The 13,323-nt window shown below is 38.1% G+C and overlaps 1 protein-coding gene across 3 annotated transcripts; it reads left to right on the forward strand.

The window, feature by feature from the left end:
- The first annotated feature begins 6,467 nt into the window (after window positions 1-6,467).
- Window positions 6,468-11,203, forward strand: isl2b (ISL LIM homeobox 2b). 3 transcript variants are annotated; one of them, XM_079339956.1, is made up of 6 exons: window positions 6,468-6,558; window positions 6,913-7,102; window positions 7,441-7,703; window positions 8,929-9,224; window positions 9,923-10,090; window positions 10,540-11,203. In XM_079339956.1, the coding sequence occupies exons 1-6, from the start codon at window positions 6,501-6,503 to the stop codon at window positions 10,654-10,656; spliced, it is 1,092 nt and encodes a 363-aa protein (XP_079196082.1). In that variant the 5' UTR covers window positions 6,468-6,500; the 3' UTR covers window positions 10,657-11,203. The 3 variants fall into 3 exon arrangements, with proteins under 3 accessions (XP_079196082.1, XP_079196084.1, XP_079196083.1); XM_079339958.1 differs by having other exon boundaries at window positions 9,923-10,040; XM_079339957.1 differs by having other exon boundaries at window positions 8,929-9,212.
- Window positions 11,204-13,323: the final 2,120 nt, after the last annotated feature.

Below are 13,323 nucleotides of genomic sequence, written 5' to 3' on the forward strand. Positions count from 1 at the left end.
AGTAAAACACAGCAGTGAAACAGGATTAAGGGTGTCTCTGTCTGTTTCTCAAATTTGAGGGAAAAAAAGAAGAGGTTTATTGTTTTAAGTTTCATCTGTGTGAGAACAGAGACGCAGCCCCCTCCTGTAAGTGACACAGCGTCTTGTTAAAGCTGCTGATAAGCAACAAGAAGACGCTCTGCTCTGATGAGAGCAGCTGATAGTAAAATACAAGCTGTGCATTTGTAAAATAAAACACTTGGCTGACAGTTACACTAATAAGGCAATAATGGCACAGGTTCTTCAGCCCAACAATGCACAACTGCCCCAGGGTAGCGATCAAAAATTAATACTAATTATCATGTGAATACTGCATTAACTCTGAAGAATAATGAATTATAAATCTGCAACATGGTTCTCCTCTCAGGGCGGCCTTGCTCACAAGATGATGTGACTTTTTTCTTTTTTGAGCGACTGTAGCAAAACTAAATAACCTCTCGTACATATCGTCACTGTTGTTATGTACAAAAACACTTCATTCTAAACTGTAGTAATCTCTTAAAATCAACACTTGGTCTCTTTGTCTTTAAGGTTATAACAAGGTTGTTTCTGTAAACACGTGTTTTTTTAACTTGATTACTCGTACTTATTTCTCATTTGGCTGACTCAAGACATATAAGTGGCTCAAAGCACTTTGAGCCAACTCCCTATTGGTCCTGGTAAATCCTCAGAGCTTTAAATCAGAAATTAACTACATTTCAAGGGGTTCATAGGTTTCCCAGTGTCTCTGAAATGGGCTAAAATATATGCATTAATATGTTCAATGTGCAAAAATTAAACTGCACATTTACCACATGAATACTCATTCTCCTTATATTGCAGTAGCATGGAGAGAGTAGGTCATATTTTCATCGGAGTGGCTGTTTTAATAGGTTGTCTCAGTGCTTTCAACAGATTCATGTTTCAAGTATTATGCTATAAGGTGAACATCTTTGCTGTAAATTATTTTACAGCTCAAAATAAAACATCTAATTTGAATTAAATCTACTAACTTAAACCTGTTTAAGTTATTTAGTCTCCCTAGATTTATCCTGATACAACATGTATAGATCCTTCGGTGGGAGACAAACAAACACATTGTGTGTGTTATTAATGACATGCAGGAGCAACACTCGTGTGTCTGCCCTGAAAGTCAGATAGGATAAGGATAAGGATAAACTGTATTGGCAGAGACAGAGGCAGCATCTCCAACAGCTGACTCCCTGACTTCATTTAAGCCAAAGTGCAGAGGAAACAGTAAAACTCTCCCATTAAATGGTATTTATAAAGGTAACCATGTTTACATGTGAATGTTTAAAATACCATAACAAAAACAAATTCCAAACAATATCCTTCCAAAAACGTTCCCTAAGAACCAGAGGAAATACACAGATAAATGGCAGAATACCGGCAGCATTCAGTTTGTCAGCCAGCTCATCGGGCAGCTTGAAGTTGAATAGTGTTGACCAGGACTCAACCTGAATCAAGATTAAAACTTTTTTTTTCACAGAGCACTGATGCAAAGTTTAAATCCTGATTCACGCTGAGGCCAAACAGTGCATTTTCTTGATCTGCTGTTGCCACAACTGGTATCAGATTAAAAACAAAGAATTTCTTAGCCAGGTGCATTTACGTCTCCAATTTGGCTTATAAAAGGTTTTTAATTATGGTATGAAGTACATTATGAAATAAAAGCAGTTCTCTTAAAATCAATATGAGAGTCACTGTCAGGAAATTGTGAATCCTTTTTTTTTTTTTTTAAAGATTTCAGTGAAGTATAGTTTTGCATTTTTTGCATATTTAATACATAATCAGGCATAATGGTCATTATAAGCCTGTCCACCATTTGGGGTTGGCGTAAGTGAGCAGTCTCATCAGATCTATCAAAATGATTGTAAATATTCAGATACTGTGACTTAAAGTCAATTTTCAAACAATATAAGGCTTTTTCAGTTCAAATTATTATTTGACACAAACTGGACGGAAACGTTAATTAAGTGAAAATTAATAACAAAAGTGCAAACCTGCACAATTTAAAACAATTATTGAAAATTGTCACAACAGGAAAGTGAATCAGCCGAGTCATAATTGACAGCTCATCCATTAATAGGTGCTGCATCATGAGGTTTGTTACCTCAGCAACAAGATCACGCATCGCATAAAAAATCCCAAAGCCACTCAAAAACAAACCCAGTGCTGTAAACTAAATTTGTTTCGTGGTTCCTTCTTTTGTACTTTTTGTGAAAGGAAAATCAATCAACGATGCTCCAACAGACACAAACAAATTGGTGAAACCTTGGCTGAATCAGGCTTGGGAGTCTGAAGCATTCGGCACAATAAATAAGTGATATGTCTGACAATGAAGGCAAATTGCCATAGAACCCTAAAACATTCAGGAGACACCGAGTCACAGTGAAAAGTTCAGCAATGATGCCTGAGAAAGCCCCCACTGAATTCCAAACAGAACATTTCGCCCTTGCCAAAGTTTAAGTGGATGATTTCAGTCACACATATATATTTCATGAGGGTAATGGGCCCCATCAAATTGTGATTAGAGATTCTTCTGGGAGGCTTTTATGCCAGACTGACAGCTAGGAAGGCTACAGCTTGATGTAGACGTCATTAACAGGTCACAGACTATAACTCTGCATTAGATGTATTTCTTGTCACTGTTAATTGAATATATAAAGTCATAAAATTAACCCTTGACCTGCAGCAACATCCAAACAATGAGTGCCTGAATCCATAAATAAGAATGGGTGACAAGAATTTTTCAAAAAAGTTTAGTAAATGATTAAGTAGATCTTACGTGACGCATGCTGCCGTTTGCATATATAAAGTTTTGACTATGATCATGATAAGTTACGCTGATATGGCTTTTGAATGATCTTGAAAGCCCCCGGAAACCTAAATCTCAGAGCCCCTCAACAAGTTAAATTAGGCTTCCTGTACATGTAAAATAAACATCAAAAAGTGTTCGAAATTAGTTCAAATCAAAAAACTAAATATGCTTTAAAAATGTAAACACATTACATACAATGTATGTAATGTGTTTTTTTTTTTTGATATTGGGTTTGAATAAATAGTGGTTACTACTGGTATTTATAATGAATATGCAAAGAACATATCACAATAAACTCAGAAAGCAGCTGTTTTAACACAGCACTGGCTTTCTCCTTGGAAGCTAACGAGTAACAATGGCTGGGCTATTGAATGCCAGTTATATATCTCCACATGGTGACGCTCGGTTCACGCTGCTGTGACAGGTGTAGCACCACTACACTTCATACCTCACATAAAGTTATCTTTTGGGACTGAGGTAGAATGTCAATCGAATGGTCCAAACAATGAAATCAGCTGTTTTCCACACAGTTTTTTATGTTTTCAGTTAGGATTTAGTGGACACTTAATGAGATTGTCAACTTTGATATAACAGGCTATGCATTTTGACAATTGAAAGCCTTTTCTATAATCTGGTCAATTTGTTTTGTAGCACAAGTTTACTCGTCTCTGCATTGTCATTGTTGTTTTTGCAACAAACTGCATTTATCACAACAGCAGGCTCAACAGCATGCATGGTCCTGGCTAAAGCATCTTGAGAGTTGGCCTCAGTGATGCCAGGAATAGTAGCCACATCCAGCTCAGCAGACACTCTGGGGAAGAGCTTCTGCAGAGAGAAACTCAACATGTTTACGCTCACAAAGCTCTCACAGATCTTGAGTGACAGAGACTATAAAAGTTAATGTAATGGCTGTAATAAGCTCTCTATGGACAGGGTGAAAAGGTTTTGTAGAAACATAAAAACATAAAAGACTAAATATTGAACCTGGTTTAAAAAATCTCTTCAACAAACATGCATCATTTCAAGCCATTTTAGCAACAAGAAATTAAAGAAGCTTGTACGTGATACCACTCTGTCTGGAAAAACAATATACCTATACAGATGAAAGTGACTGATGAAAGGGCGGCTGTCACATTGAATTAACCACATAATGCACCTTTTTCTTATACTAAACAGAGAAGAGATTAGCTTAGAAATAAAGATCAATATGAGCTGTAATAAAATACCTAAGATTTAGTTTAATGCATCCTAATTCAATTGAAATACCATTAGATCTAAGAGCTGACAGTTCTATTGAATGGTTACAGATTACAGAGTGAGGTCACTTACTAGGAGGAGAAAAACTTTCAGATGCACAGGAACAGCAAGACATGGTTATTAAAGCTGTAAAATTCAAAATGCTTAATTGTGAAATCCTTCTTTTTTTTTAATACATTCCAAAATGTAATTTTGTAAATACATTAAAAAAAAACTTTCTGAGATAGAGAGTCGAGACTTTGTTCACAAAATTAGAGTGTGATCATATTTTCTTTAGGAAACAAAATATCTAGCTTATTTGAAGACTGGGTTAAAGAACTTTCAAAAGCCAATCTTCAGAAACAACACTTCAGTTAAAGGTCTTATTGAGATATTACTGTAAATGCCAATGAAAGGTGTACAGATTGTGACTTCTCTTGAACACAAGTGAAAGTAAATTCACCAAAATGAGTTCTATATATTGTTAACAATAACACTTTTTGCTGAATAACAATGTAGAAGGCTAAATTGAATGGTTTTCTAGCACAAGAATTGTTTTGACCTTACTGAGCTCCTCAGCCACATTGTCCCAACATTTAAGAAAAGAGGAAGTAATACTGTTTAAATCCTTACCTTTTTTGTGTTCAAAAGAGCTGTTACTTCAACATAGGACAAGGCTTGGTGTTTTTGTAAAAAGCAGTATTAGCACATGTAGTGTGATAGGAGGCCTTAGGTGCAGCCTTAACTGCTTTGATCTATGATAGCGTGTGAGAATGATGCAGGCGGAAATAACGAAAACATCTCTTTAAAATGTCTGGCCTTTTTTTGGGCACCATTCTAATGTTGCTTGAGACGCGAGCTAACACCAAAACTAGAATCTATAAAGAAGAACTTGAATCTGCTCCAATGATTGAGATGCGTATAGGATATATAAACAGAGGTTACGCTGTTTTGTCCCCTTGTTTAAAGAGACCGCAAACTGGTATATGTGTAGGCTAATAATACCATTCAAATAAACAAGATCTGTAAATAGAATGCTTGTTTTTCACGTTTCACGTCATGTTTGTGAATCTCGTTTAGACTAATTAACTGTATAATGAAACAGACTTCTATTAAATAACATTTGCAGGAATTCGGCCTTTTTTATTTGCATGTGGCCTATAGATAGATTATCCTGAGGCTTAATTTAGCCTGATTATCCATTTAAGCTACCTAATGCGAATATTGAGATATTCTTAAATATCATTTAATCTTCACATAAAGTTAAATGGACAGATTCATATTGCATTAAAGTCCTTTCTGCTGTATGTCCGTTGCCTCTCGAACTGATCCCTTTTCTGGTCGATGTAGTTCTGCTGTTTCTCCAGTAGATGGCCGTGTTCTCGAGTAGATGAGCAACCCGGACTCATCAGAGGTCTCAGTTTCTGATGATTTTTATGTTAAAAAAAACCCCATACATAATACGGCAACAAAAAAAAGGAAAAAAAACTAAATCATGACAACAATTCAAGACAATAATTATCGTCGTTTTATCCTCCTTGTCGAAGAGCAAAGTTATGACTTGTGTATGCTCAAGTAAAATGATTATCTCTTCATGACATTGGAATTCAGTTGATACTTGACCAAGCTATAAATAAGAGCTATAGCCTTAGTGAATCGAAAATGCTTGATCAGATCAAAAAGTAACATCGTATCAGTGTGAACATGTGCATGGCGGTAAACATAGACTTTTTATAGGCCTACTTAAAAGTCTCCGAATTGTTCAGATATTTCTTGAATGTTAGACCAAATTATTGTTCAACCTAAAATGTCTGGACTTTCTTTGACATTAAATGCATTTAAATACTAAATAGGCCTATTTCCAACACGTTGTCGTATGATGCATTTCTTTATTTTTCTGTAATTTGAGAGCATTAAAAAATGTTTTCCGTTTTTAAAGCCTACCTTGAATCTCAATCCAATTATTGTCTGATTTGTGCCCAAGTTTTGGATACTTTAACCTATCACCATTGTGGATTTTTTAATGGTCAACATTTTCAATATTCGGAAGTTTTCCCACAAGTTTTAATATTAAGTTTTGTAATGTGGCTATTTCTGGTAATAATTATAGGTCATATACTACATAAAATGTCGTCTGCGTCCAGAATATTTATAAAGACATACAAATATTGCAGTTTTATTGTATTTTATTACATGCTGACAGAATGAACACACTGCTGTAGGGCCATTGGAGAGACCGTCGTATACGTCGTGACGTCAGGTCAGCCGCGTGTGGGACCCTTCAGACTCCTCGCCCGCCCCCCCTGAGTCCGGAGAGACACACGTTATCAGGGAGGCAGCTGAAGGGCCAGTCATCTCCTAACATCTTTTCTGCATCGACCACAATCCCCTTCATCCTTCCTGTATGGTGGATATTATTTTCAGCTCTTCTTTCTTGGGTGATATGGGGGATCATTCCAAAAGTAAGTCACATAAACTGATCGGTGGACTTTTCAATGGCAGATTTGGTTGTCGTTGCAGCGGCATTATGGACTGCATGATATATTGAGCAGTGCAGCGATTGCTCAGGTCATTTTTGTATTAATTTATTTGTTTATGTGGCTTTTCATTTTAAAGCGTTTTTTTATTGATAGATTCAGTACGAATTTTAGCAAAGTATTCGTTACATAACAGAACGACTTGTCCAGTCTGCAGATAAGAGGAGTCACTGCAAAACTATGGATATATTTTAATAAAGGAAGGGATTCGTGCGTCAATAACCCATGATAGCGCATTTCTTTTCCGTCTGTGGTTCCAAGTTTGCGGTGTCTTTGCAGAGAAGCCAGGATTCGCGATGTGTGTCGGATGTGGAAGTCAGATCCATGACCAGTACATACTCAGAGTCTCTCCCGACCTGGAGTGGCATGCAGCCTGCCTCAAGTGTGCGGAGTGCAGCCAGTACCTTGACGAGACCTGCACTTGTTTCGTCCGGGACGGAAAAACGTATTGCAAACGAGACTATGTAAGGTATGAGTTTGAAAATGCTGTCCTTAAGCTCTGAATTACGTTTACACTCTTTAATTAAAAATATTTAGCCACATACCTGAACTGTAAACCTAATTTTAGAAAAGCATTGTAGCCTAAAGAAATGTGCATAAACATAAGAAAATAACACATTTAGCTATAATCATTGTGCATGTTACCAAAAAGATGACAAAATACATTTCCATGTTTGTATTCATTCAAACACAAATTGGAAATCAAGAACATTAAAGCTGCAGACTCGTTGATAGGCTACCGGCCAGAAATTGTCCCTGTCATTTGCGTCTTTCTTCATTTTACATTTGCTTGCCTTTTTTTTGCAGACTGTTTGGAATAAAATGCGCAAAATGCAACCTGGGATTCAGCAGCAGCGATTTAGTGATGAGAGCTCGGGATAATGTGTACCACATTGAGTGTTTTCGGTGCTCGGTGTGCAGCCGGCAGCTGCTGCCGGGAGACGAGTTCTCTCTGCGGGAAGACGAGCTGCTGTGCCGGGCGGACCACAGCCTGCTGCTTGAGAGGAACTCCGCTGGAAGCCCTCTCAGCCCTGGACACATCCACCCCAACAGACCACTACACCTGGCAGGTCCGTATTAGCCCATTATTGTTATTAGCCTATCGTTATTGGCTATTATTATTATTATTATTATTATTATTATTATTATTATTATTATTAAGTGCATTCTTTAAAAAAAAAAAGTTCTAATGCCCTAGGTCTATGTAAGAAAACACAAGAAGCTTCAACAATTCTGTAGTTATACCTAGGCAAAATGAGGCCTTCATTCAAAAATAAAGTAAACTTTTTTTGTGTGTGTTTACAAATGAAGCATAAAATAGCCTGAACCTTTTCTTAATGAAAGTTTGAACAAGATAAAAAATGCTCGAAAAGTCAAGGGTTATCTTTTTTAAATTCTATTTATTTTTCTTCATGATAATTTGTTTGGTGACTTTCGAGCTGAGTGTGTGTGTTTGTTATTTTGTCAGGTGTGTGTGCCACCTTTCTTTCGGCTTAATTTCACAATTGATCTCATTAGCGCTAACCTGCTCGGTTTCTATTATCTGAATAATCTTGTAGGCCTATTTGAGTCTCGACTGTTTGTCTAGTGTGCATCCAGCGTGTATGTGTGTGTGTGTGTGTGTGAGAGAGAGAGAGAGAGAGAGAGAGGGAGAGAGAGAGGGAGAGAGAGAAAGAGAGTGTGTGTGTAGAGCTGTCACCCTGCCAGCAGAAAGGAACTTATTAGCAAATGTGTGAATAATGTTTTAAAGCGCTTCATTTAGAAGAATTCACACAGCTCAAAAAGCCAGAGGACACGGGCATAAGGTGGAGACACAGGCACTATTTTATATCGCAAATGCGGGGTTCTTTTTTTCATATGTGGTGGGATTTAAAGAATTGATTTGTATCTGAAGTCACCCCGACTGTGGCCTATTGCGTAAGGATTGTAAAAATCGATGTAGGATTCGAATTGTAAAACGTAGCCTTAGAAAACACGTATTCGTTTAGGAGAACAACTTTACGCAGTTGATGCCGGATTTTGCCCATAGACCCATATTTCCATGGGATAGCCTATAAAAATGTTTTTTGAAACGAAAAGGGAGAACAAAAGCCACTCAGAAAAAGAGATAGCTTTTGAGTTTTTAAATGGGCTTTTCTTTTTCTCTTTTTTATTAAATGATTTTGGTTAAATTTCAGTCTTTTAAAGTTGATTATAAATCCATCCAAACATTGCAGATGGAAATGATTAGATTTTCTGGGGCCCCTGTGACACTCTCACACGGCGCTTTTCTTTCTCCCCTCCTGCCCTCTGCAGACCCGGTATCAGTGCGGCAGGCTCCTCACCGAAACCACGTGCACAAGCAGTCTGAGAAGACGACGCGGGTCCGGACGGTGCTGAACGAGAAGCAGCTGCACACCCTGCGGACCTGCTACAACGCCAACCCGCGGCCGGACGCGCTCATGAAGGAGCAGCTGGTGGAGATGACCGGCCTGAGCCCCCGGGTCATCCGGGTCTGGTTCCAGAACAAACGCTGCAAAGACAAAAAGAAGTCGATCCTGATGAAGCAGCTCCAGCAGCAGCACCACAGTGATAAGACTGTAAGCATCTTCGTAAGTTTGACCACTTGATTACTACCAACCATTTTTTGTTATTTTTCATGGTTTTATGCCTTTGCTTTGTTTATAATCATGATGGGTGGTAAATAAGCTTACCCAGCTTTTATCTTTTTTAGTACTGGCTAAAAACTTTAAAAATAATTTAGAACAAACACAGGCAAGCCATATGAAGACAATTAACATGTTTTTAGTCTATTTAACTTGTGTCTGCCTTGGAATTGTTTTAGAGGTATGGCCCTTTTTAATCATTACTTGCCTATTTGACTCATTTCTATACTGAACTTTTTACTTTACTTATAAAGACTCTTTGAAACCGTTCCAGTTGGCTACAGTGTTATTCTGTATTCAAACTTTATGTCAATGAATAATGAATCAACTGCTTTGGCTTCAGTTGCTTGACCTCAAAGGAAAAACATCCTCTGCAAAAACACTTGGCCTGCCTCTAAGCACTGACTGTGTATCTGCTCCTTGCATGAGAGGAAACCTTTTGGGGGAAATATGCTGTCTCATTTATTATGGCTTTAGCATTTCATTTTGATTTCACACCAAAAATAATTTGATTTGCAAAAGAAATTTGATTAGTGTACCACAAGGACCTATTAAAAATGTCTACTTTGCGAAGGATGCTTATAGGAAACATGACGTTTATAACTATGGTAACGTTTCACATTCAATTTAAATTCATCTTTCAGAATCTGCAGGGCCTTACAGGGACACCTTTGGTTGCGGGGAGTCCTATCCGACACGAGAGCACTGTGCAGGGGAACCCAGTAGAGGTTCAGACCTACCAGCCTCCATGGAAAGCTCTAAGTGAGTTTGCCCTGCAGAGTGACCTGGATCAGCCCGCCTTCCAACAACTGGTGTGTGTATCTATCTATCTATCTATCTATCTATCTATCTATCTATCTGTCTATCTGTCTATCTATCTATCTATCTATCTATCTATCTGTCTATCTATCTATCTATCTATCTCTATCTATCTATCTATCTATCTATCTATCTATCTATCTATCTATCTATCTATCTATCTATCTATCTATCTATCTATCTATCTATCTATCTATCTATCTATCTATCTATCTGTCTGTCTGTCTGTCTGTCTGTCTGTCTGTCTGTCTTAGACTGACACACATTGAGAGCACGCAGTACAGCATTGTATCACAAAAAAGACAACACGATTTATTATCTACTATAATGAAATGAACCGTTACAATAATTTTACTTTCTACAGTCTACAGTTTATTCCAAAATAAAAATAAAAAACTCACAATGACACACATTCTGATGCATTGTATTTTTGTCTATTCAGGTGTCTTTCTCTGAATCGGGATCTCTCGGGAACTCTTCGGGAAGCGACGTGACTTCATTGTCTTCTCAGTTACCGGACACTCCCAACAGTATGGTACCCAGCCCGGTGGAGACGTGAAACGGGGCCTCTCAGACCTGCCGGGTCCTCTTCTCCTGCAGGGACATTTGCAGCATGATCCCGGTCCCCTGCATGTGACCAACTCATCACAAACTACGGACAGGAGAAAGCATCGAGTGACTCCCGACTTGTTTTCTTTTTTTCTTTTTTTTTTGAGCTTGGACAAAAACTGAGCAGATCAACTTTTGCATGACTTGATGGAAAGAGAAGATGTACAGAAGACTTCTCGATGGATATACTACAAGAAAAACTTGCCGCTGTGAAACAAACCGGAGACATTTCCACGTCGAAACAGAAGGACATTTTTTTGCGATTTCTTCATTGTGATCATATTGTGTCTAATTTTTTGATACATTATTGCGTTATGGAGTCCAGTCGACTCCTTCTCTTAAGGCCAGAGCATGATAATCTGCAAACTATTCGTGTTGTAAATACTTTATCTAAAGGGCAGGAAACAGGCTGTTTGAGCTTCTCGAACAAAAAGTAAATTATTGTTATATTATTTATTGTTAGGAAAGCGGTTCGTTATGGGAATATTACCTGATTAAAAAAAATAAAAAGATGAATACACTAAGTGTCTTCATGACCAGTCTTTTTGCAGGCCAGGCGGTTTCTATTTATGTCGAAATGATTTAGTTTTATTGGACAATCCAACTTAATAGAAACATCTGTTCATCTTTCACACAAACAATCTAATAGCATGAAACTTATAGAGCAATAATAGTAGAGGGAAAGTGAAAGTCGTGGAGGAGACATATCGTTCCTCCTCTTGACAGTGGAGTAACACAGCCCCTGCATTCAAATCTTAAGAACAGATTCAAAGATTCGTTCGTCTACTTTGACCTAAATCAAGTTGTCCTGGCTGCGCTGCAGCCTGCAGGCTCTGTTGTCTTATCGTCAGCCTCCATCTTCAGGGTTCCCCCCTCGGTTATGTGACAGGAATCGGCCGATGGTCATTTACTATCTCGGGGGCAAAAATCTGCTGTAAATTGTGATCAGTCCAGTTTCTCTGGTTGAGTCACAGACCGGTCTAGACAGCGCGGAGGGATCGGCGACCTCTTATCTAGTCCTGGCATCACCTGCAAGCGATACACTGACTGAAGCCACAACAAACTAAACTAAACTATAAGCTACGCTAAACACCCCCCACATTACACACACACACACACACACACACACACACACACACACACACACACACACACACACAGCGGAGCACCCTCCACAAACCACTTCGTTTGTGTAGGGAGCAGGGATCAGCTCGTAAAGGGTCACTTCTCCACCTTGGTTTATTTTTCTTTAGTGTATTGCTTTATTGCATGAGGGTCAGGCCAATGACAGCTCAGACTAAATGAGCTCTTTACACAGTGTGCAGGTCTAAACAAGGCGCTGTGGATGTCCAAATCTGTGCACATACCTGCTTGTTAGGCAAAACAATTGTTTTTTTTTTGTTTGATTTTTTTACGCGCACAAAAAAGATTTCCCTGTAGCTAAATAAAACTATGAAGGTATTTTCATCTTTGAACGTGTAAACAAATCGTTAAAAAGAGTTGACAGCGACTTAATCGGCAGTTTGAATGACAAAGGGCAGATAATAGATTTGTAATTGAGCTATTTCAAATAAGATAAGCAAACAATGTGAGCAGATTAAGATAACAGAGATAGGATAACAATGGCGTTTACAGAGCAGAATGCAGGCCTCTTGACTTTCTTACAGCAGAAAATCATTATGAGGCCGTATATGTTTTCAAAACAGAACATTTCCTGTGTTAAAATTGATAACTTATCCCCTTTAGGCTCAAACAGATTACATTCAAATTCACTGACATATCGGGTTATATTAATACTTTTAAAAACCTGTCCGAGTTGTGAAACCAAAATAAACAAGCGGTAAAATTAGTTCATGCCTTTCAAAATAAAAACTGGAGGTAGTTATAACTCTGTGATAAGACAATATTGAATAAAAAAAAATAGTGGGAAAAGGCTTTAGGGCACTCTTTATCACTTTAGTAGGCCTACTTCGGAAAAAAAGAAAGACAAGAAAATTACACAAATCAAAATACAGCCCACAGTGTCTAAATGTGCCAATAATGCAGAACATCTTAACTATGAAAGTATACTGGTTTTCTTAGGCTAATATATTTTTTATTTTCCATTAAAAAAAAAGTCTGTTTAGTTCATATTAGTCTGTGTTCTCTCATAGATCAGAGATCACGTCCTCTGACCGTCAGAAAGTGACGCCTGAATCGCCTACCTGTAGGCCATAGGATCAGTAGGCGTTTTCCCCTCGTTAGGCAAAAACCAAAATAAACACCGCTGACACCCCCAACCCCCACCCACCCCGTCTACAAATCACTCATTCGATAGATCGTTTCAATAAGAGACCGTCCCGATTTCAACGGTGCATATATGTGTACAGTGGTAGCCCCAGCTGAAATGAATATACTGTAATATTTATTTACACATTTTGTACCGGAACACTTTGACAGTATCGTTTCCCCCACATTATGTCTGATTAACTCCGAGCTGTGTCTGCATGTGTCATGTTGCCACAATGCAACTAGACGCCGTCAGGGAATGACACCCTATCATTAATGATTAAGAGGACTAGTCCATTTAAAGGTGTGATGTAATTCTCTAATTGGTGCAGGGGTGCACGTAATTAGA

Source organism: Symphodus melops (assembly GCF_947650265.1).
Source record: "Symphodus melops genome assembly, chromosome: 3".
NCBI lineage: Eukaryota > Metazoa > Chordata > Actinopteri > Labriformes > Labridae > Symphodus > Symphodus melops.

Bases quoted from the DNA above. Each gene is read 5' to 3' on its own strand.
- isl2b (XM_079339956.1), top strand. From the start codon at position 6,501: ATGGTGGATATTATTTTCAGCTCTTCTTTCTTGGGTGATATGGGGGAT. The intron at 6,559-6,912 runs GTAAGTCACATA...GTGTCTTTGCAG, and splicing joins TATGGGGGATCATTCCAAAA to AGAAGCCAGGATTCGCGATG. The intron at 10,091-10,539 runs GTGTGTGTATCT...TTGTCTATTCAG, and splicing joins AGCCCGCCTTCCAACAACTG to GTGTCTTTCTCTGAATCGGG.